The following is a 25,618-nucleotide window of genomic DNA, read 5'->3' as shown; positions in this document are numbered from 1 at the left end:
TCTAATTCTTGTTGGAGCAATTTTCAGATAAGCATTCACCTTTACATGTTGGAGGATCTGGCGACCACCCAAAGTTGTAACACTGAATTGAATCTGGTCCAACAAGTTTCCATCTTTGTCTGCAGGAGAATTTCAACACGTCTCCAATGAAATACTTCTCTTTCTGGGGATGAGCAATTATGTTTCGTTCTATATCAGGAACAATGCATTCTTCTTCTATAAAACAATTTCATAATTATTAAATAATTTAACAAGCACGTACAATTTTTCATTGCCAAAGTATACACTATACATCATGCAAAAATAAGTTTCTCGGTGTTGCATATACAGAGAGGCATGAAACAAATCCTCTCCCTGGAAAAACATTTATCTATTCGGTTTACCCCTTCTTCAAATTCATATGGGACTCTGTGGACAACAATACATGTGTTCTGAAAATTTGTAAGATCAGCTTGCTCATATGGATCTGATTGTATCATTGACGTTTATAATATTTAATGCTACTAGATTTTGTTTTTTGTTTTTTTGTTTTTCTTTTTTATTTATTTTTTTAAAATATATTTTATTGATTATACCATTACAGTTGTTCTATTCCCCCTTCATTCCCCTCCACCCCCACCTTCCCTCCCCCACCATTCTCCCCCCCCTTAGTTTATAACCACGTGTCTCAAGTTCTTTGGATTCTATATTTCCCCCACTATTCTTGCCCTCCCCCTATCTATTTTCTACCTACCATCTATGCTATTTTCTGTGCCTTCTCCTCCCTTCTTCCCCCTCCCACCCCCCTGTTTCTAACCCTCCATGTGTTCTTCATGTCTATGGTTCCACTCCTGATCTAGCTGTCCTCTTGGTTTGCTTTTGTTTTAGGTGTGGTTGTTAATAACTGTGTGTTTGCTGTCCTTTCACTGTTCATATTTTTCATCTTCTTTTTCTTATATAAGTCCCTTTAGCATTTCATATAATAAGGGCTTGGTGATGATGAACTCCTTGAACTTGACCTTATCTGAGAAGCACTTTATCTGTCCTTCCATTCTAAATGAAAGTTTTGCTGGATAAAGCAATCTTGGCTGTAGGTCTTTGGATTTCATGACTTGGAATACTTCTTTCCAGCCCCTTCTTGCCTGTAAGGTCTCTTTTGAGAAATCCGCTGACAGTCTGATGGGTACTCCTTTGTAGGTGACTGTCCCCTTATCCCTTGCTGCTTCTAGGATTCTCTCCTTCATTTTAGTCTTGGCTAATGTAATTATGATGTGCCTTGGTGTGTTCCTTCTTGGGTCCAACTTCTTTGGCACTCTCTGAGCTTCCTGGATTTCCTGGAAGTCTATTTCCTTTGCCAGACTGGGGAAGTTCTCCTTTATTATTTGTTCAAATACGTTTTCCACTCGTGGCTGTTTCTTTCCCCTTCTGGTACCCCTATAATTCAGATGTTGGAACGTTTAAAGATGTCCTGGAGGTTCCTAAGCCTCTCCTCATTTTTTTGAATTCTCACTTCTTCATTCCTTTCTGGTGGGATGTTTTGTTCTTCCTTCTGGTCCATTCCATTGATTTGAGTCCCAGTTTCCTTTCCATCACTATTGGTTTCCTGGACATCTCCCTTCATTTCAATTAGTTTAGCCTTCATATGTTCCTCGAATTTGTGACTTTGTTCCTCTAATTTGTGACTATAATCTACCAGTTCTGTGAGCATCCTGATAAATAGTGTCCTGAATTGTGCTTCTGAGAGGCTGGCAAGTTCTTGGTCGCTTAGAGTTATTGGCTCTGGGACTTTGAGTTCTTCTTGCACCATCTTTCAGGTTGTTCGTGCCTGTTCCATAGTGGGTGTGGCGTCAAAGAGGGACTCTGGCATGCGTCTGCCGCCTGCTGCCAGGGTCCTCACCGGTGCCGCAGTTGTTGCCGTCACCAGGCCCACGCGTTTCGTCCCACTGCACGCGAGTGTGCCACCGCCGTCAGCCCTTGCCCCCTGGGGCCTGCGTGGTCTGTCTCACTGTGCGCGAATATGCACCCTCAGTCTGCCCCGCACCCCAACTGGTTCCCATCTGCCTGCGCGCCTGGGTCAGGGGCCCTGTCCTGCCCGACCCTGCTTGCTGCTGGCTCCGCCCCTCTTACCGTCCCCGTTGAATGCTTAGATGTAGTCGGACTTCCGTATAATTCAATTTTCTGTCCTTTGGTTGTGTCTTTGTTTCTCCAAACCTTTGTTGTATTCAAACTTGGTTGTGGGAGAAGGCACAGTGTTTCCACCTATGCCTCCATCTTGGCGGAAGTGTAACGCAGTAATGCTACTAGATTTTGTATTATCAAAACAAAATTATTCTCTCACAAAAAACAAAACCAAAAATACTGATGCTACAACTTTATATGCATGCTTAAATAAAACCTGGAATTTTTGTTTAATAACATGGGAAACCAGAATACTCAGAGAAGCATTTCTGATATGTTTCAGTTACAGGGATATTAAAAATACTTTAGTTAATAAATTAAACTGAAATGTAATCAAACTGAAACATAAAAGAAGACGAAGTAACATTCTCAAGGTCACATAGGTAGACATATTCCAGTTGTCCTGAATATTAATATAATATACAACTATCTATTCTTCCTTAGGTATAGTGTATATTGGCTCCTAATGAATTATGAGTTATTTGATTCTGTTTAGAAATGTATAAGTTATCCCTTAAAGTTTTTAAATTTATGAAATTTATGACATTGCAGATATTGTATAAATGCATTTTTGTTTGAATTCTCCATCTCATTAGTTAATACTTAAAATGCATATGTGGAATTAAAAATTTGCAATCATACAAAAAAGAAAATTTATACTACTTAAAAGTCACACATTAATACATAATCATAAAAGTAGACATACAACTTAATGATTTTTAGAAGTGATGTCACAAAAACCTCAATAAATTTGCTTTTGTTTTGGTTTTTCCTTTGATGTTGACCTTTGTAGCTTATTGAGAAGATCATATTTGAATGGGAATCACTGGAATCCTTCTAAAATTTTATTTCAACATTATGCATATTAATTCTTTTATTAGTGTGTGTCCTCATTTACATATTCTGTGCTCATTTGGTATAAATTCTCTATCTCATATTATAAAATAATGTTATCTTAGCAAAAAAAAAAGAACTTGGCTGTTGGCTATTTCCAGCTGTTATATTTACAGAATGACTGAAGAAATGTGATTTAGGTCATTCTACAAATATAATAGCTGGAAATAGCCAACAGGCAAGATGGAACTGGAGAGCATTACACTAAGTGAAATAAGTCAGGCGGTAAGGGACAAATACCACATGATCTCACCTATAAGTGGAACCTACAGGTGAGAAAGGGAAGAAATCAACAAAAGAAATAGGCAAGCAAAATAGAACCAGAGACACTGAAACTAAGAACAATCTGACAGTAACTAGAGGGGAGGTGGGAGGAAATAATGAAGGGAAAGGGGAGAAGGATTTTCAGGAACAACTATAAAGGACCCATGGATAAAAACCAAGGTGGGGGGTTGGAATCAGGGAAGGGAGGTGGGAATGGCTTGGGTTGCAGGGAGTGATGGGGAGAAAACGCAGACAACTGTACTTGATCCACAATAAAAAAATAAAAATGTGACTAAGAAGGAGAATGAATGGGCATGTCCTGAATTACAGATATTTATTTATATTCACTGAAGAGTCAAAATGCTAAATCCTAGCACCGAGACTTGAATATGTTGGTATGGATCTTTAACTCTGAAGTGTACATTTAGTTAAAATTGCTGTTAGCACTGTTTGGCTTAAAGGTTTGTGATGACATTCCTTGGAATTCTCCCCAACAGGAAGACTTTCCAGGACATTTCACATAAATTCTAGTGTCAGGTACTCAGTGCACTACTCCCACATGGCTCAGGAAAGTTATCTTAAAAGAATGCTAAGCTGCCATTTGTTTGCTCAGTCCCTGGAAGCCTTACATCATGCTGGTGAATTCCAATCAATGTGTCCTCAAAGTCATCAGTTACTGCAAATTTTCAAAAGAAAGCCCTATTGGGCACAGTGCTTTCTACTGCTGTCTCTGTCCCTCCACGTCCGTTCCTTCACATTGTTCTGTTATGTATGATGGCGTTGGAATCACATATTCCTGATTGATTGTTCTTCTTTAAAGGAGGCCCAAGAAGCTATCAAAGCTTCTGGGTTCACACAACCCAGATCCGCCTCTGACCCTAGGAAAGAGTGAAAGCACCATGATGCTCTCATCACAGACCTGTGACGTGCATGGGCTATAGGGCACATCAATGCACTGGGTCAGATCAGTTATTATCTTTAGACTTCAAAACACTTTCTCCTCCCAACTTGCATTAAATCAAAAGGAGACACCTCAGTTTTATTCAATATACATTCAAAATAATTCCACATAACCCAAATTTGGTATAAAACATTTTGAATGAATTTTATTAAGATAATCCGGAGTGACATGTGGGTGTACCAGACCAACCACTGTGACCACACACGATGAAGCCTGTGGTGTGTCCATCTTCATTTTTATATCCACCCTGGCACTCATAGTCCAACGTGTCATTGACCTTAAACCACATGTGGCCACTTCTGGCTCTGGCATTGTCAAACACTGGCATTTCACAGGATTCTAATGCATAATGGAATTGAAGATTTCATGTCCAGTAGCATTGAACACACACTTGAATGGAGTAAGTCCCATCCCAAGGAGATGCACCATGTAAGAGCAATCTCAGAATACCAGTGCTAAGTCATTGTCCTAATATTGTTACTCAAGATGAAAACAGGTGTTTCTACCAAGCAGTTGTACCATCACTTAAATCCTCTGAAAAATTTAAGAGTGTTTTTCTCAATGTCATTATACTTAGATATGTATTCCACCCCAGCAGTAAACAAGGCCCTCACAGATGTGCTGGACTTTGGTTTTAGCAAAGTAAAATAATATTTGTGAATCAAGGTAAGTGCCAAACTCAACAGCAGTTGTGCCATCAATGGCAGAAACAAGTTAATTGGTTCAACGAAAAGATAAATTTTCAACAGTGACAGTGAGTTTTAAACATTCTATAGAAGTCTACTTTAAAACTTGCTATTTTAAAAACTCCCATACTAATTTAGCTTTTTTCAAATATCCCCTTAATGACTGGATATTCCTCTATACTTATCAAGATTGAATGTAGAAATAGTTGCACATTTATAGCTAGTATAAGAAATTAAATTGTTGAACAAATAGTCTCCATTTTTACTAATACCTTTCCGGAGTGATGTTAATAAAGACTTCAATAGTTTTCCTCAAATTTTAATACATATTATGCAGTCAGCTAATTGAAAGTTTTAAGAAACTAGAGAAAACTATAACAATAAGAATAATAATGGAGACACGTTTTCTTTCCTAATGAGTGTTGTAATGGATAATTATCATAATTTAATATACTATTAGTTTGATTTAAAGGCAACCTTTATCATTTTTTCTTTTGCTAGTTCCCATTGTAAGTATAGAAACTGAAAAAATTGAAAAAAGGAAAATGGATATTTGAAATATTCACTTCATGTGAATGAAAAATATCATTTTGTGCCTTTGGGATAAGTAATATAAAATGAGAAAACTGGTCTTAGAATATTCTCATAAATATCAAGGAAACAATAAGCATTTTCTAATCTCCACTGACTCGAGGTTGTAGTATGTTTTCTTAAAAATATAAATTTTATTCAGAAGAATTGTTTGCTCTGCTGTATGACATATAAATTACACAGGTAACATTATTCTACAACTATGTACTATGAAGATATATTTTCACTTAAACACATAACTTTTATGTCTAGGAATGAACACCCAGACGTAAAAATCTGACCACCTGAAAAGAGGCCCAGGCCACGGTGTCAGCTAGAAATAAATGAGTTGACACCAGAATATACAGAAGGTCCCTCACCAGTTTGTAAATCACAGGAAGTTTCATCGAGGGAAAACTTTGAACTGAAAGTTGACCTTATATCTACCCTCTAGTAATCAATTTTAAAAGGCAAAAACTTACATATACTTTCTCAAAAACCTTTTCTTTATCTTTTCAAATGGAACCACCCCAGCTTCCACCAGCCCAAGAAAAAGAAGTCAGGTAAAGTGAACATTTCTGCCACAGGCATCAGGCAATAACTCAACAGTGTGAATGACTTACTGATGCACCTGGGGGGAGGGGACCATCCACTCTGCAGACAAGTGATCTTTCCTGAGGTCTGACCATCTTCTGTTAAGTAACCTTGTTTGCAATTGTAATGTGTTTCTTTATGTAAGGGGTATGTCAGTTCAGATTCAGAAAAAAATCCATTCTCAATTTCTACATCCGATTTTGAACATGTCACTAAAGGGAAGAGAGTGTGGGGGAAAGTTAACCGTATGGGCATCTATAGACATGCTCATTAGGATTCCAACCATATACAACAAAAACAACAAAAAATAAAGCGTGTGTTGTAAATGAAAACCTGGGAAATCCTACTCATACAAGGTGCAGTGTGAGACACTATAAGCTATAATTTTCCAAAAATATATATCAAAATATTACCATCAGTATTAAATCAACAAACAAGTGCTGGTGTGGTTGGTGAGAAGAGGGAACCCTCGTGCACTGTTGGTGGGAATGCAGACTGGTGCAGCTACTGTGGAAAACAGTGGAGTTTCGTCAGAAAACTAAAGATTTAACTGACTTTTTGATCAAACGATTCCTCTACTGGGACCATACCCTAAGAATCCGGAATCACCATTTCAAAAGAACCTATGTGACACAATGTTCACAGCAGCATTATTTACAATAGTCAAGTGCTAGAAACAGCATAAGTGTCCATCAGTAAATGAGTGGATCAAAAACCTGTGGTACATTTACACAGTGGAATATTCCCCAGCAGAAAGAAAGAAGGAGCTCCCACCCTCTGCACACAGCGTGAATGGAACTGGAGAGCAGTATGCTAGGTGAAATAAGCCAGGCAGTGAAAGAAAATATGATATGATCTCACCTGTAAGTGGAAGCTAATCAACACCAAAAACAAAAGAGCAAAATAGAACCAGAGACATGGAAATAAAGAGGACACTGACAGTGACCAGAGGGATAAAGAACACACTGACAGTGACATTGGAGGAGGGATACAACAGGGGAAAAAAGGGCGGGGGACAAGCAAAGGAACATGAATGGAGGACTCATGGGCATGGAAATTGGGGACGGTTGGGTCAACTGAGGGAGTGAGGGGGTGGGGTTCGATTGAGCAAGGGGAAAAAGGCCAGGCAACTTTAACAGAACAATAATTTTTTAAACAAGATATTAAAAACAGCTCTTGGAATTAAGGAAGACTTAAAATATTCAGATTGCCTTATAGAAATTACTGATGGCCAGAGGAAGGAGTTGTGGTTGGGTGGTATTGGGCAAAGGGGGGGAAGGGGACATATGGAATAGTGTCACCAATAGAAATGAAGATAAAGAATAAATTATTAGGATCTTTCTGTCCACTGCATGTGGAATGCTACAGCAGGCTAGTGCATTCCCGTCATGTGTCTATTCCCAGTGTGTTTTAATCATTGTTCGGAAGGAAGAGTCACGTGTTTGCAGCTCATGCAGAATCATGGACCCTACCTGAAGGGATGAATATGCTAACACCTTCACATGGTGGTCACTTCATCCCGTGTGCACATGTCAACATAACAAGCTGCCACATATGCCATTCCCACTAACACTGAACACAGAAAAACATATTTGACAAACAATGTCAGCAGACGTAAATGAAAAACAAATACTATAGAAAATGTATCGAATTGAAGGTAGTGCATGGAGAAATTTAATGAAATTAAGAAATGCACAGTAAGAATACAGAAGAGAGTTTCAGCCCAAAACAGTGAAGAAACTGAACCAACCTATGAAAACAACCTTGTGAGGTGTGTGCACAAGGCCAGCACCTGGCTCTGATTCCTGGGAGATAAGGGGAATGCTGTGAGCTCTGTTCTCAAAGTGGCTTTATTGGGGTGGGGGAGTGAATTGTCCCGGTTACAACATGGGAGAATACACTCAAGCCTAAATCATCAGTCACACTGAACAGAAGGACAAAACCCAGCATCCTCAAACAGGCTGACATCACTGAACTTGCAATCTAGAGAACCCAGTGGGAAGAGCTACAGAATGAGAGAGCTGTACACATTTGCAGGGCTCAATACATCAAACTTGAGAGCAGGGCAGAGCCCCATCACAATGGGCAGGAAATAACCATTCCAGGAAGAACCAGCAGGAAACAACCAATTCAGAGACTCCCAGGGCACCCTCAGCACTGGGAGATATTCACACTGGATCATACAAATTGCAAAGACGTCTTTAAACACAACTCATTTACTAGAGGGGCCAGAAGACATCTTCTTTATTCATATTCTGAATAGACTGGTCATAGTGGGCAGGCTGCCAAACCAGCTTTGTTAGTTGAGAAACGAGCCTTGAGTGGATCTTTGAGTCAACCTGAACAGCAAAACAAAATATAAAACCACTAAGACCCGAGGTCTCAGACCCCAAACCACCACAAGGTGCATGACTGGGGAGGAGTTAACTCAGGGAGGTGAAGCTGTTGCTCCCAGGCCCTTCCATGTACCCAGTCTTGGGTCTCCAGGCCCAGGGGCAGGAGGCACCTGTCTGCCAGATTCCTGACTCTCACAAAGCTGCCCTCATCCAGAGTGATGACCAAAGTCCATGTTGGCTGTGGGAAGACAATAGGGACAGCTGACATGCCATCCTGCTTTTCCACTCTATTTAATTAGATGTTTTCTCTCTGTGGTCTTTGGAGGTTTTCTAAAATTAATGTCTACCAATTGGTGTCTTTATCATGCTATTGATATGTCAAGGAACTGTTGTTTACACTTATACACACTTCAAGGATTAAAGCCAGTAAGTCCATTGACAAAACAAGAAGCTGATATAAAGGTCTTCCACAGTAATTACAGCTAAGTCTTAGAAGATCACAAAGAGCCTGGATCTCAGACCCGTTTTCTTACCGACACGGATGCATTTGGGAGGAGGGGACCAACCGTCCTCTGTACACGTCATGGTGGTCTGCTGGTTTGGGAGACTATAACCAGGATGGCAGGAAACTCTAGTAGACTGACCCTGTAAATACTTTTGTTCAGTCCTTGGATAATATCCCTTCTCCAAATAATTGAAAACACATTTTCCTAAGGATGATAAAATAATGAAACCCCCCCAACAATTGGTCAAATGAGAAATTAAAATGTATCCTCATATTTAAATTAGAATCCATAAGTATGCAAAAATAGCATATAGAATAAGAAATACTAAAGCTGCTATGAAGTATTTTTAAAAAAATATAATATTAAATATAGTTGTCTGCAGGTCACTATTATAATATATACAAATGATACGGGTATTCTTGCAGAGTCTGTTTTTATCACTCATGTTTATAATGAAGAATCTCTCATAAAACAAACAACCTACATTGTTCTTCCTGCTCACAGAACTCAGCCCTCCACCTTAGTTCGGTCACACAGCTTCGTTGTTCTCCTTGTTTAATGCTCCCTCCACCCCCACCCTCTGAAGTGACCTCCTGTGCACAAGGAGGAAGAGGTTTTCTTACTGAGGCAGGGAACCTCAGGGGACCATCCGCTTGGTGTGCAAGTGATATAATCCCAGTAACGGTCTGTAGGTGTCACGTAATTGTCATCACAGGAATAGTAATACCATTGTCCAACAGCGACAGGAAAGTATTCTCTGCGTGCCCTTAGTAGGTCCCCATGCTTTATTTCTGGGTATTCACATGGCTTAACTTGCAATAAAAACAAACAAAAGAAAACAACATAAATGATGTTTTCCTTTAATAGAATCTAATGAGAGATGAAAGGTTTCACTGATGAATTATATTATTAACATAATTATCCTCATTGCATTAGGGTTTCTAGGACAAGAAAGGTTGTAAAATAAGATGATGTGAAGAACACTTGTTTCTGGTCATTTCACAATCTGTGCACACAGGGAGTCATTCTGTTGTACACCTGAAACAGCACAGTGCTGCCTGTCCTATCTAGGTGAGTACACAGACACTCTCCTTGGGGTGGTCACACTCATTGAGGTCTGTGTCATGGTGATGCCAGCAACCTCTCTAAGGGCATCACACTGTCACTTTCATGTGGACCTTTGTCCTGAACTGACACTGAAGCCATTGACCTCCAATTAGCATCATTTTGTTTTTCACCCATGGAGTGTCCGGCTGCAGCGTGGACACCTCTACAGGGAACTGATATGTGTGCAAGAGGAACATGATGGTCAAGGCAGAAGGGGCCAGAGAAACCTCCCCAGAAATAAACACCCTGCTGAACTGAGTGGCACTTTATGACATGTGATGGGGTCAGAAAACCAACAGTGTCTCCCACTCTCCTCCCTCAGAGAAACAGCCTACTGCCCCCACCTTTGTGTGTGGGCTGGACTTAGGGACCTTCTTCTAAAGGCACAAATGGCTGAGGTGACACTGTGTAAGCAGGTCATAGATGGCACAGAGATGTCTTTCTTGTGTCTCAGATCACTCACCCTGGAGACGGTTAGTGCCACTGAGGCTCCTATGGAGACCCCAGGTGGTTAGGCCCTGAGGACCCTGCACCACCAGGGAGATGCCCTCTTGGAAGCCGGTCCCAGCTGCACCCAGTGTGCAGCCCACAACCTGGGCCAGTGTCCCAGGGCCACCCAGAGAGTCACCAGGAACTTGGGGGCTGAGCAGTAACCCTAGTGCTGACCCTGTGACCCTGAGTCATGAGAGGGTTGTTGTTCTCAGTCAGTAATATTTCGGGTGCATTTGTCACACAGCAGTAAATAACTAATACACTAGATGGTGAATGGTAGCATTCTTACCTAATGTTTTAATTCACATGTTAGAATATTAGTGAGAGAAACACATATTCATACCCACACATATTTAACCCTGAGTACCCAAAATTAGAAGGTTTCATTAAGAAATATATCATTTTGAACTTCATTTGAAGTGGCTACTTTGAAAAGCCAAGCACACCTCTGCATGCCCTGCTTTGCGCTCTCAGTAAGGGAAAGGTGGGGGCCCTTTCGGTTCCCATTACACTGGTGTTCAACAGAAGTAACTGCAGAACTAGGATCAGATCACAATGTGCTTGGAACTTACAGGTGCACCGTGGAGGAGGGTTCCAGCCCATGTCAGTGCATTCTGATGTGCTGCCTTGGGTGGAATGATAAAAGCCACTTTTACACTCGTATGTGATTCTGTCCCCATGTCTGTAGGAGGTCCTGTCAGGAATGTAGTGGCTGTTGGCAATACTTGGAGGATCACATGTCACTTCTCAGAAGAAAAAGGACCGGTGGTGGATAATGCAGAAATCATTGTCCAGGAGAAGAGTCAAGTCCATGGGAATAGAGCAAAAGTTCTAAGACTCTCCCAGATATTTTGACTTATCAACTAGGTTTTCTGCCACCACCTTTCAGTCAAGTTTTTATGAGCATATTCGCAGGACTCTCCAATATCCGTGCAGAGGCTTTCTGACTGTGGAACTCAGAAGAGAGAAAACTACTCACTTTATTTTCCCTCGATGAATATACCATGATCTTTCTATGCCTTATTCTGTTTGATGTCATGAAACACACTATTGCTTAAACTCAGCCAATTCATTAAACCCAGAGATACATGCAAGGAGGAAGGAGAAGTTGCAGGTTGGAGGGAGCTGAGTGTGCAGCTCTGTGTCCAGCTTACCTTGTCCATGAGCCCGGGAGACCCACAAGGTGACCATGACACTGATCAGGGACAGCAGCATGCTGGGCACCCTGATGCTATATTAACACGAATATCCCAGCCGTGCTCTGTGGGTTGTGAGTCTGCCTTGTGAGTGGTTGTTAGTGTGACCCTGAATTTCTGGGCACTGCCAGGAAGCTGGTTTGTTGAGTTCACTTGATATCAAAGTTCAGAGAGTTTTGCAAGATATGTACACTTTGGTTAAAAGTTTCCCAATCTCTTCATGACTCCCTTTCCTCATTGTACTTGCGCAACATCTCTTAGTGACGTTAACACACCTGATCCAAATGTGACATGAAACAGTAATTTTTTCATCAAACAATTGTAGAAGTGGCCGAGGTTCTTTCTCCACCCAGAGATGGAGTGGAAATAACTCTGAGTCCATGTCCTGTGACTGTCCATTGTCCTGTATGTGTCCTCACCCAACCTCAGTCCTTTGGGTCTGTGAGCACCAATCAACAAAGCTCCTAGCAAACATTTGTTAAAATGTTACTATTCAATGCCACTTCAGTCTTTATTACTCAGAAATGTATAATTAGTATCTTATCCTTGTAAGAACTCTTTCACATTTCCTGTGGGTTGGTTTGAAGAGCTTCTCATGAAAGAAAAGGCATTTTGGGACATTTTCACTCCCAGAATGCTCCCCTCGAGTTCATCATCGTCACATAGACTTCATTGCCCTCATGTGTGTGCACCTTCATCTCTGGTCTTTGAAAGGGTCCCACACAGGGAGCTTTACACAGGTCACTTCCTGCGGCCGGGTCCCTCTGGGGACCTACCTTCCCACGTGCAAGTGATGCCGTCCTGACACCTGGTGGAAACGTCCCAGGGTGGTCTGCACAGCCCTAGCACCGTTTCCCTGCAGGTGCTAGAAAGTACGGTTCCTACCTGCCTTTGGTGTACGGACGTCCGTGCTTCCTTTCTGGAATATTTCAGGGTGTCACTGGCAATGCGAAACAAGGAGCAGATGAAGGAATGATTTCCACGACCAAAGAAAACACAGAAGAATTGTTTCATGGATGACCTGTCTCCTGTTCCGCATCACTGTCCTCCTGGTTTAGGGCTCCGGGGACGAGAAGGGTTACAGAGTTTGGAGGGCAGAGCTGGCGCGGACAACTTGCTGAGGTGGAGGAAATCCCATCTTGTGGGTGGTGTGATGTGCGAACTTGGATGTGGACTCTGGAGAAAGCGAACTGTTCAGACGCACCTGCTGTGTTTTCCGGAGTGCCTGAGGTCCAGCGCTGGGGGAGGAAAGGGTGCTGGCTCCAGGGATGAAGAGGCTGTTTTCACGTCTCAGCTCCTGTGTCCCCTTTTGTTTCATCTCCTTTCTCAGCAGAAAGAGGACTCTGGGTTCTCTTCTCACACCAGTTCATGCAGAGAGATTGCGGTGTCTCAAGGTTTCATTGTTTTATTTCCTCACATTCACGGTTCCTCCCACCCCCCAGTTATTGGAGACAGTTGAAGAAATATAGAAAAAGAATATTTCTTTGGATCATATCACACAGAAAAATAACATTCTATCTCCTGTCTCAAATAGTCATTTACGCAAGGATTTGTTTTTATTAACCTGAAAAATGAAAAGGAACACTTCTTAATATCTCAATAAGTAAATTATGGTAAACATTTGATGGGGTACTTCTAATTTAATTGAAAATGTGTTTTTAAGTATATCTTTTTAAAAATATTCAAAGGGATATAATTGTGTTTTATTGCATTATTTACTTATTGAATACTTTTGATTAAATATACAAGTGCCTATTGTTTATACATATTAATTCAGAAAATGTGCCCATTACATGACATGACTTAGTAATACTCTGAAACTCTTAATACCAGACCAGTAGTATTTTTTACCCCAGAATATGATCCTGTCTGTAGAAAGTGTAAGCAATGACATTTAAAACAGTGACTAGCAGACACACACAGATTGCCCAAATATGCAAGATCACACCCACCTCCAAGTGTATGGACCCATTTCCTGTCTTGCTTGCCTATGGGAATTTTCAAGTGGTTTCTACAGGCCTGTTAGGGAGATTCTGAACTCTGATCATTGCACATCCCAGAGTCTTATTTCCAACAGACACCTGGGAGTTACCCCACCCCAGGGGCAGTGTTCGGCCTGCAGTCTGTCCCTCTCTCACACCATTGATGGAGTTTTCCTACTTCTTGGCAGCTTTTAGTGCTGGGGATAAAATGCTCATCTAGTCTCATTATTTTGAGTAACATTCTCGTGTAGTTTCAGCAGCTGTTGGGGATTTTGAATATTCTCTCCTGACATGAGATGCTGAAATGTTCACCAAGATACATGAAGACATGTGACCCGTCACAATCATTCTGCCTCGGACACAGCTGAGTCTGGGTTTGCTGAAAAGTGGTCTGAAAAGGTACAGCTGGTTTCGTCATTAAACAGTGGAGAAGACATTGGGACCCTGGCGGTCTGCTTCAAACAGAAGGACGGTTACCCGCCTCATTCTGGTGGTTCACACAATGTGGACAGGGTGAAAACTGATGGGCCAAGCAGAATGGAGATGCACGCTGCTGAGAGCCACCTGAGGCTCCCTCTCGGATATTGGTGGATGCAGGAGGTCGGTGGTCTTCTGAGCAGCTACAGTGGGAGTACCTTGGGCTGATGGTAGAGATCTCAGTGTTCACTGGGTATTCAGAATTTCTAGAGGGGTTGCTAGTCCCTCTGTGCTGGGGCAGTGGGTTCTTCTGGGCCAGTCCTTCATGTCTATGTCACCATAGCTAAATGTCACTGTGAAGTGTTACCGATGCCAGAAAGCACGTGGGATTGTTCGTGAAACACTTTCCTCATTCCCTATGTCCTCCCAGAAGGGAATTCACTGCTTTTCCCTTAAAACCCCAGACTATTTGGTCACACAGATGATGAGAGAGCAGGTCTGGAAACAGAGCCCCTGCATCTGCCAATCTGATAAGTTCATTTGAAGAAATTGCCAATTATCTGAAACCTTCCAACTTCCACAATTTGTCCAGGAGGACCCCAGAAAGGCCCCCTGGTCCAAATACAGTTGGACATCCCTTGGTCCCAAATACATTTGGCCTTTTCTACTGTTTTGAAAAACCCAGCCACGAACTGGTGAACAGTTTTCTTGTAATTCACCTGCATGGTGACATGCCTCATGGTGGGAACAGCTTCCTTTCTTATGACTTCACGCTTTTGAAAATTTGTTTTGGTTTTGGCCTTGAATTTGAGTTAATGAAAAGTGAGTGGTAAGTATAAGAGCACACAATTCTAACATTTTTCCTAGAAGTATTAACATGAACTCAAAAGCCAAATAACAAGTTGGAAAATCCTTTTATCACAGAAGTCTGAATTTGGAACAGAAGTCTAAAAAGTATTCATCTCATTATTTTTCAACAAAAGAAAGACAATGATAGAAATAGAAATAGGAACTGGTATGTGAATCGGGAAATAGAAAAATCCCAGCACAAGGGGCCCTCAAATGTCTTCTGTGCTAATAAGCACATTCGTAAGAAATGAACTTTAAAATTACTCATGGGTACCACGTATTATATACCAAAGACGAAAATGTCTAACAGACTGACAACAAGTCCCTCAAAGAGAGCAGAAATTTCTGTGAAATTGCTTGAGGATCCATAAATTTCACTTTTGGCAATTTAGTGTACAATATGCCCACCTGAGAATGTCCATCGCATCATTTATTATCGGGACAGTAATTGATGGAAGTGGACTTAGTGAGATGCATGTAAAGTGAAAACAACAAGGCATAGATGAAAGTGCAAAATGACCTCCCTTTTAACTAAAGAACACTGGAGAGATGTCAGAAGCTGATAAAACTGAAACACATTGAATGGGGAACAGGTCTGATGGGAGTCAGGTGACTCTGCACAGACCCTTCTCTCTCACCTGGACTGTTACAACCTGAACCTGCCCACAGGGATTTTAAAGATGAGATGAATAGACCCTTCAAGACAGCATGGATGGAAGTGGAGAGCATTGTGCTAAGTGAAAGAAGCCAGGTGGTTTCTTACCTATATGATCTCACCTATAGGTAGAACCTTAACAACCCAACAAACAATAGCACAACAGAACCGGAGACATGGAAATGAAGACCAAACCCACAGACCAGAGGGGTGGGGGTACGGGGAGAACAGGGGAAGCAAGGGAACCTGTTGAGGAACATGTGTAAAGGGACCAAGAATAGAGACCACGGGGTGGGATGAGGATCGAGTGTGGGGGGTGTGGGTAGGGCAGGGGGTGGGTAATGGGCAAAAATGGGGACCACTGGAATTGGAAAACAATTAAAAATACAATTATATTTAAAAAGAAAGGAAATAGGTAGAGTTTTCACTGATACAATGTTGAGATTTATAAGGGCCTGTTCAAGGAAGAAATGAAGAAGTGAACAAATTGAAAGATTACATTCATAGAGGACAAAGCTGAAAAAAATCTAAAATTGAAAATATCACCAATGCAAATAAATGTAAAATGTTACTACTAATTTGGTGAGCAAGGCAAGCAGAGGTTGGAATCTCTGTGCGGTCCTTTTGAATACTAGAGGGTGTATTCCCTCTACATCCTGGGACAGAATAAATACAAAAGCATTTTAACCGTCACTCAGTAGCTACCCTGCTAATGGTAGAGTTTGCATTGCACTTTTGAAACCTTTTTCTGAAAGTGAGATGTAAGAATATAGAACTAATGAGACAGAGAAAATGTACTGAAGAGTTTCTAGATCCTGTATTATTAGCTGAACTGTAAAATCCAAAAGGAACTAATGCTTTATTTATCTATTCTTTCATTCATCTCTCTAGCTTTGGAAGATTATTTTTATTTCATTTGGTTGAAAGCACAGACTGCATTCCACCCCCAAGGCAGCCAAGTGTCCTGTTGCAGTCCATGACCTTATGATATCCTGTGAACCCATCGTAAGCTGAATGTTTAATATTTTACACACATAGGTCTTATTAATGGCAATGATGAGCAGAGATTTGCCGAGCACCTTCTGGATGCCAGGTACTGCGCTTGGCACTTGGCAATGATGAGCAGAGATTTGCCGAGCACCTTCTGGATGCCAGGTACTGCGCTTGGCACTGGGACCTGGTTGTTGTCCATTCTCGTAACATTATTTTCTTCATTGTCTCATGAGAACACTCTGTTATGTGCACTGTTCCAGACCCAGATGAATTCTTTGTAGAAGGGTATATCGTGCCTGTAAAAATGTATTTACTCTTGTTATGGGTGTACTGTCAATCCTTACAATGCACTGTAATTTCATTTCCATTTCAAAGATCGGACCATCTAAAGAAATTGGAAGTGAAAAAACTCCCCCACTCTTGGGCACGCCCAGGCGGACCAGTAGCACACAGTTCTTGGGCTCTCAATGCTATTTCCCGATTAAAAAAAAAAATCTGAGTTTCTTGCAAACCTGTGTGTGTACGTCAGCAACTGGCAGAAGTACATGCTGAGCGTGGAACAACATGCTGTGCTAAAAAGAATAGAAAGGTTGAACGCCTAATTGGGGATTCAGCCAAAGCTTTGAGAATGCAGTTTGGGAGACAGCCCCTCCCCAAGACTCGGGCCATCCGGGCCACCAATGGAAAAATGAATGTCACTAAATGTGACAAATGGATTATTAAACACTGAGCATTTTTAAAGAAGAAAGGAAATCTTGAAGACCATCATGGAAGGACACAAACACAAGTCTTGCTCCAAAAATTGGAGATTGAAGGACAAACATATGATTAGCCACATCTTTCTAGGTGAAGGTTTCCTTAACGGAGCATTGGGGAAGGGACACTTACCTTTGGACAAGAGGCACAGTGAATGAACACAGAAGAATGTTAGGACTGATCTGTGAAATTACTATTTTGCAGCCACCAACGTAATAAATGATGAAAACCAAGCGTAGGTCCACTACTATTGGGGAACAGGTTGGGAAAAGCACTATGTGCACCAATATCAGCATTTAATAGCAGTGAGATGTGTCCACTGTGACGATGTCCCTTCACATGACAGCTGCCCATCCCAGTGACGTGGGTTCTGTAACATGGGTCCTTGGTGACAGCCAGTCTCCTCATTGGAGCCATGTCCCATATTTGGTTTGAACACAGAGCAACAAGGTACCACTTCAGGTATTTGAAACTTAATTGCTTATAGCTTTATGTTCATTTTAAAACTTTTATTAAATTCACTGGGTGACCTTGCTTAATAAAATTATATAGCTTTCAGCTATATAATTTACGCTGTAATACGCATTCTGTAAATTGTATTTTTGTGTTCACCATCCCAATCAAGTCTCCTTCCATCACCATTTATCCCCCATTTACCCCTTCCTACCTCCCCACCACCTTCCCTCTGGTCATCATCATACTGTTGTGTGTGTCTATGGGGTTTTTATTTTCTTTTTCAATGAATGCCTTCATAGTTCTCCCTCAGTGCCCCCAATTCTCCCCTCTGGCAGCTGTCAGTCTGTTTTTGTATCTGCGAGTCTGTCTCCATTTTGGTTGTTAGTTTATTTTGTTCATTAGATTCCATACATATTTGAAATCTTATTCAGCTTATCTTCGTCAGAATGGCTTATTTCACTTTACACAATACTGTCCAGGTGTGTCCATGCTGTTGCAAAACATAAGATCTATATCTTCACTTTCATCTTAAAGTATTAATGTTTTTGTAGAAGTTGAAAATGCTTGCAGTCAACTGATTTTAATTAAGTATGTGTTTGAAATGCACAAACATAAAAAATGGATTTTAGGCTTTGGTACTTAAAAGTTCCCAAAACTCTATAAAGCAGTAAAATCATGAAAATGATATTCAATCCATCCATCTTCATGCACAGCTTTTTCCAGTTCTCAACATGTGTCATCTTACTTTGTGTGTCTTGACCCTAAATTAACATATTTCCTGGTTCAAAGGTGATGCATGTCCCATACAGAGAATGGGGGGCTACAGGAAATGAACCCCAATTCCTACCCTCGTTATCTCTACATCCAGTGCAGCTGTGGGAAGTGTGTCATTGCACTTCCTGCTGGTCTCAGCTCTGTAAACGCCCACTCACTGTTCACAGCATATTGTGAAAATGTGCGAATGCGTTTATACTGATGTTGTGTGCCACTGTCCCCACAGTCACGCCCTGAATTGGACTCCACCCTCTCTCTGTCACATGTCTGAGTGCTTGTATGCGCTGTAGGGACAGTGCAGAGGATGACGCTTGTCACCATATGTGGTGTGTATTTTGCTAGGACAGGTAATAACCGCTGACATCTTTTCGGTAACACAGGTGTGACATAGTTTAGTTTTTACATGTTTGTGAAGTGATTATATTTTGAAGGTGGAGACAAGCATGTTTTCCCGTTCTTTTTGCCACAAGAGTCTCAAAGGGCCTCAGAAGTTCTGTACAAAGCGATGGGAATGTTAGGTGAGTGGCTGGGGTGCAAGCGGGTCATTAAGAGATCGCTGTGATTTCTCGCCATGGATGTTTCACCAACAGAGCACAGAGCATTGTGGTTTGCCACATTTTACTGAGATCTTTTTCAGAGTGATTCATTGGTCTTTCAGATTACAATGACATCAACAGAAATTCTCATTATGAAGAAAAAGGAAATAAAATGTACTTGAAAAAATAGAGAATTGGATTACTATAAAGTATTGTAAATGAATATGTGTATTTCAATGTTCAGACTGCAGAATAACCATCATTTTATCCACAAGTGGGATACGTCAGTTTTCCTTCCCGACACGTTACCCGGAATGCATTAGATGGTGACTTTGCACGATACCCATATTGACACTGGAACTCAAGAGTATCATCTGGTTCTGAAGAAAGTTTTTTGTCCTGTCTCCATTTTAACCGTATGTTATGCTTTTCCATCATTTCTTCTGATACTACACATGGCTCTAAAGGTAAAAACAAGGAACATAAAACCTTAAGTGGTGTACAAATACTCACTACAGAAGTTTAGACTGTCATGTAGAATCTACACTGATCCAGGTACTCATTCTCAAAACCTTTTTCAATATAATTCATTGAAAAGCCATCCTGTAGATGTGAGTCATTTTAAACAATTAATGATGTAAGAATAAGGTACTTTGTGTGCTAATTAAATATTAAATCAAAGGTCATGATTCCAATTGTCATATACAGAGTTTTCATAAAAGAATTTTTGTTGTTCTTCCTGCTTAAGACTTTTTCATACGTTATTTGCTCACACATCACCATGAGGGAGTCAGCTTTCATCAGAATATCTGTTAATCCATGAAAGTTCTGTTATAACGAGCAGAACGTCACACTCTACACTGATTTCCCAGGACCCAATGAGAATGGTAACACACTTACCTATACATTTGGGTGGTTCTGACCACTTTCTGTCACGACATGTTATTATCCTGTTTCCCTGAAGTCTATAGTAGGACCGGCATTTGTATTCCACTTAGTCTCCTGGAGCATAGATGGCTGATGGGAATGTGGTGATGTCCCCATTGTCGATGGTTGGAGGGGGGCCACATTTTCCTTTGGACTCTACAAAAGGAGAGTCTTTGATTTAAGTTGACTCTGGAGTGGGTGGAAGCTAGGGGCACCAGATTGGATTACAGTCCAGTAAGGGAGTAAGCAACATGAATAACCAAATGAAGGACGCCTGACCAAGACTGTTAAATCTAGGGTGTACAGAAGCAACCACACAAATGGGTAAGCAGAGAGGACTTGACCCCCATGGACAGTGGTAAGAAACTGGAGAGGTTCAGTTGGGCTGAAAGGCCCCACTGAAGAGCTCACACTCTCAACCTCAATTTGGAATCCACAACACAGACCATCTCTTCTACTAAGTTGGCTGAATCTGTCCTAGAATAAGTACACCATGGTACTCACTCAGTCCATGAATAGAAGTGGACTCTCAGCACCACCATTTTATTTGCATGAATTTATTTCTTCCATAGGAACTACTTCATTACGAACTTTCTTCATAGGAACTACTTCATACCAATACAGTTTGTCCTTAATATATGCTCTTAAGTGGGGGTGAGGGGGAGAATAAGATACTCTACCTTTGCACTGAGGTGGGTCTGTCAAGTTCCCATTCAAACAGGTCACCTCTACATCCCCAAACAGGTCCAAAGATTTCATGCATTCATAACGTGCTATTTCACCAGACAGATACCGAGTCTTCCTGTTGTGTATAGTGGCATATTCTACTATGGGGGGACTCCCACAGGAATTATTTGAATTAAAAGAAAAAATGTATATATCATGTAATGAATGTTTAGAACTCGAATCAACAAATGGGATTCCCTTAAACTTCTGGAGGACTTAAATCCATATTAATCTGTCATGAAGACTGAAAAATTTCATAAATTTATGTGTATGATTGAAAAGAGGAGACGATGCAGGTTTTTTTTTTGTGTGTGTGTGTGTGTGTGTGTGTGTAAGAGTTAAGCTTCTACATTCTAAATTTCTTTCTCATCCTCTCAAAGATTCAAAGAAATTTCTAGTGAAAGTAAAGGATGGGTTTTGGAACACTTCACTTTGAGTTTAGTAAAAGAAATATAAGTTATACAAATTCAAGATGAATTGATAAACCCTAAAAGTGCAGAAAAGCAGATTATTTGAAATCAATTTTGGGTTGAAATCACCGTGGCTATTCATTGTGATTTTAGGCTCTTGGGCTAATAAGTACAGTAGTCATTTACTTAATGTGTAAGTCAAGAATTAAATGCTTTGAGGAATCTCACATAGTTAAAGGAAGAGGGTGATCTCACAAAAGATCCAAACAGAGAATGAAAAAAATAAGAGAAAAATGAATTTATAATTTAATCAAAGTAATCTTGTAATCTTGCAGGGGGGGCGTGCACAAATGCTTATGGTTGATGCCATGAGCAATGAGGTTCGGCTGGATGTAAAGTAGTAATAGGCCCCAGTGGAAGCTGCTGGGAATTCCCATTAAAGAAATTTAACTGTTAGGATGGTATTCTAAGAACCCTGAAACACCAATCCAAAAGAACTTATGTACCCCAATGTTCATAGCAGCACCATTCACAATATCCAAGTGCTAAAAACAACCTAAGTGCCCATCAGTAAATGAATGGATCAAATAACAATGGTACATTTACGAAATGGAATACTATAAAGCAGAAAGCAGAAAGGAGCTCCTACCCTTTGCAAAAACATGGATGGAACTGGGGAGCATTATGCTAAGTGAAATAAGCCAGCTGGTAAGAGACAAACACCATATGATCTCACCTCTAACTGCAACCTAGTCAACAAGACAAACAAGCAAGCAAAATATAACCAGAGACATGCAAATTAAGAATAAATGGGGCCCTGGCTGGTGTAGCTCAGTGGATTGAGCACAGGCCTGGGAACCAGAGTATGGCAGTTCAATTCCCAGTCAGGGCACATGCCTGGGTTGCAGGCCAGTTTCCAGCAGGAGACACATGAGAGGCAACCATACGTTGATATTTCTCTCCCTCTCTCCTTCCTTCCTCTCTAAAGATAAATGAATAAAATCTTAAAAAAAAGAAAAAATGGACAGTAATCAGAAGGGAGATGGGAGGGGATAATGGGGGAAGAGCGTGAAGGGTTCAGGAAAAACTACAAAGGACACATGGACAAAACCAACTTGGAAGGTGGAATCAGGGGAGGGAGGTAGGGATGGCTAGGGTGGCAGGGAGAGGTGAGGGTGGAGGGAAAAGGCAGAAAACTGTACTTGAAAAACAAAGTAATTTAAAAAAGACATTCGAGTCATAACCCTGAGTTTTTGATGGTGTTCCTAGTGAACCTATAAATTTACATTTGTATTACGTCCAATTTCCCAGAAGGTGCTGACACGGCTGTTTCAGGGGCCATCCAGTGAGAACAAAGGGCTCTCAGGTCAACCATCACCACCCCTTAAGTTCCTCTGTGTCAAGGCACGAACCCCCCTTGATCTGGCCTAAGACATAGCCTATGTTCATCTTTTCATCATGCTGGAAGCAATGCTATATTATAGTATTGAAGACACTTCAGAAAATAAAATGTCAAAGTTTATCAAACACCTCTGCATGTGGGTGTCCCTATCCATCTGCCACTCATACAGCGAACAACATTGGATCCATCCATTTGGTAGTGTTGTTGACATTCATATGCTACTTCTTCTCCTGACTGATACAATTTTTTCCTCTTGTTTACATTTTTAGGTATGGCGTGATTAAAGCTGGGTGGGGAAGAACAAGTTGTTTCTAAAAGGAAAAACACAAAATACTCATTCAGTAAATCTTTAAAAATAGATATTGGCCAATAACTTTACTCTGGAATAAGAGGTACATACCAAATTAATACATACTGTACAATATTTTTTATAACTGGAAAATGTGTTAGTGATCTTGAGTTACATTGAATGACTCTACATTCATCAGAGGTGTAATATGACTATGAAGAGAAAGAAAGAAGAAGCTCCTACCCTTGACGACAGCATGGATGGATCTGGAGAACATTATGCTAAGTGAAATAAGCCAGATGGTGAAGGACAAACACCATATCACCTCATCTCTAAGTTGTACCTAATCAACAAAACAAACAAGCAAGCAGAATATAACCAAAGACACTGAAATTAAGAACAGTCTGATGGTACCCAGAGGGGAGGGTAGAGAGAAACAATGAAAAAATAGGAGGGGAGTCATCACGGACCATGAATATAGCACACATGGACAAAGCCCAAAGAGGGTAGGATCCAGGGTGGTGGGCAGGGATGGGTGGAGTTGGGGGGAGCAGTGGGAGGAAAATGGAGACAACTATGCCTAAAAAACAATGAAAAAATAAACAAAGTAGTTGAAAAAAAGTATTATATGGGACTGATGGTTCTGAAAGCCTGAAGAAGTCAGGACCAGACTTGTTACACTCAGATTCTTTTTTGCACAGAGAGGCCATCTATGTTATATGCATATTCCTAGCCTTTCCTTTTGTCCAAGTTCATGTCCCAGAATTACATGAAGCATTGGAAAATGACTCAAATGTCTATAAGTAGATAGCTGGTAAAGTGACATGAGCTGAGTCATGATGAGACTGGTGAGCAGGGGCCAGCTGCCCTCCACAGAGAGGACATGTCTGAGCAAGCACATAGAGCTCAGGCAGGGGATGGGGGCCCTCCAATTAAGGCAATTGTGCTCCTGTGGCTGATAGCCTTTGCATCCCTGTTCAGGCACAATTATTTGCTCAGGGTCCCAAAGGAGACCAGCCAAGTAGCAAGTCTTGTGGGATGTGTTGCCACAACACCCTTAAGAAAAAGGAAAAAAGGGGATATTGTAGGGGACCAGTTTCTTTTGGCATGGCAAATGTGACTCAGCTCTGTATGGAAAACCTACAGAAATGAAGTGGTGGGCAGGAGCCAGACCTTCAAACTGAGTTTTCCTGTGGGAATCAGGCCTAGAAAATGCACACATACTGTTATGGCTTGCTCTTGCTAAAACTCCATCAGCCTGGTTTAAAACAACAAATGTGTATTGTCTATCTTCAAGGTAATTTCCAAAGCCTGTATGAGATTTCCCAAGGACAGAGCTAATCAGCTCATTGCCATTCCCCTCTGGCATGTTATTTTCATTTTCTTGATTGTACCTAAAATGTAGACAATAATATTCTACATAATAGATAATAAATCTTTCTCTGATGGAAGATATCAGGAAAACAATAAAAGCCTGTCTAGGCAAGGGTCGAGGTGCTCCCCTCTTGAGGGAGTGGCCGAGGCACCCATAGGCACTCTCTCCTTGAGAGAGTAGTCGTGACATTCTCTTTTTCTCCACGGGATTGCTGTTGCCTGTGCATTCATTCTTGCTGTGAGCCACAACAGGTGGACTCTGCTGGCCAGGGTCCGGGACAGGTTCCTGTTGCCAACCTGTTCCTATGATTAGGGCTGTTAATTCTCAGAACTTTCCAGAGATACCTTATTAAATTCTAGAGTGACTATGGATTTACATTTATATCATTCATGCTCTAATTACAGATACTGATCAGCCCAAGAATAAAAGTAAATACACCATACTTATGCATTCTGGGGGAGGGCTCCATTTTCCTCCTGAACATATCACAGATGCAGGTCCATGAATTGTAAATCCTTGGGCACAGTTGTATGTCAATTCTTCTCCATACTCATATCTCTGTTTCCTGTTGCGTACAGCCCCATTGGAAATTGAAGGTGGTGGTCCACAAGGAAGTCCTGAAAGAAAAAAGTTAAGAATGACTGCATATTTCACTAACTCTGACATTTATTTCATGTACTGGTTGTCATAGTACTTTTATTTGATCACACAGGTGCTAATAATGATATATCACAAAAAAAGTGCATAAAAAAGTGTATGATTGCGATATGCATTGATCAAAAAGAAAAAGGTCAATATATTTAGGAATGGGACTATCACTGCTTTTTTAATCAGTCTTGAGTAACAAAAAGAAGCGTACTGAGAATCATGTTAAGAAAAATCTCATCTATTGTAAGAGATCAGAAAGGAGAGTGTAGGAAGAATGTTAAATTTGAAAAACCTGGCAGCAAAGCCTTCACTGCAACATATACAAATATTTAGAATAATATGTATAGCTGTATGTATATGAATAGTTAGGTTTAATTTCACTATACATCTAGTTTTGGTGGGGAAAATGCTGTAATTAGATTTGATTTCATGTACCACATTTTAATCCACTCATGGACTGATAGGCCCTTGGACTGTCTCCAGGTCCTGGCTATTGTGAGCAATGCTGCTATGAACATGGGGGTGCATATATCCTTTCAGATTGGTGTTGAAGGACACTTAGGACACATTCCCAGGAGTGGGATCGCTGGGTGAAAAGGTACTCACGTTTTAAATGTTGAGGTATCTCTATCCTGTTTTCCAAAGAGGCTGCTATGTGGC

The 25,618-nt window shown here is 40.9% G+C and overlaps 1 protein-coding gene across 6 annotated transcripts in view; it reads right to left on the bottom strand.

Moving 5' to 3' along the window:
* LOC119003135 (complement factor H-like) overlaps positions 1-25,618 on the bottom strand; it is a 125,451-nt gene that overhangs the window by 19,444 nt on the left and 80,389 nt on the right. Inside the window, exons 1-8 of one of the 6 annotated variants that reach the window (XM_037069342.1) lie at positions 11,722-11,891; positions 11,140-11,313; positions 9,592-9,780; positions 8,996-9,172; positions 6,156-6,338; positions 4,443-4,615; positions 2,913-2,919; positions 40-213 (exon numbers count right to left, since the gene is read on the bottom strand). The exons of 2 other annotated variants lie outside the window; for them this stretch is intronic. In XM_037069342.1, coding sequence (XP_036925237.1) covers positions 40-213; positions 2,913-2,919; positions 4,443-4,615; positions 6,156-6,338; positions 8,996-9,172; positions 9,592-9,780; positions 11,140-11,313; positions 11,722-11,782 — 1,138 coding nt within the window. In that variant the 5' untranslated portion in view covers positions 11,783-11,891. Of the gene's footprint in view, positions 1-39; positions 214-2,912; positions 2,920-4,442; positions 4,616-6,155; positions 6,339-8,995; positions 9,173-9,591; positions 9,781-11,139; positions 11,314-11,721; positions 11,892-19,287; positions 19,643-20,081; positions 20,265-20,788; positions 20,963-22,774; positions 22,958-24,753; positions 24,928-25,618 lie in introns of those variants that run through there. 3 more of the 6 variants (XM_037069343.1, XR_005069881.1, XM_037069338.1) reach the window with 3 other exon arrangements.

The sequence above is a fragment of the Sturnira hondurensis genome, unplaced genomic scaffold, assembly GCF_014824575.4.
Source record: "Sturnira hondurensis isolate 20B ecotype Veracruz unplaced genomic scaffold, ASM1482457v3 Scaffold0018525, whole genome shotgun sequence".
Classification (NCBI taxonomy): domain Eukaryota; kingdom Metazoa; phylum Chordata; class Mammalia; order Chiroptera; family Phyllostomidae; genus Sturnira; species Sturnira hondurensis.
The sequence above is the reverse complement of the archived record's forward strand: the minus strand, read 5'-3'. Positions and strand labels throughout refer to the sequence as shown.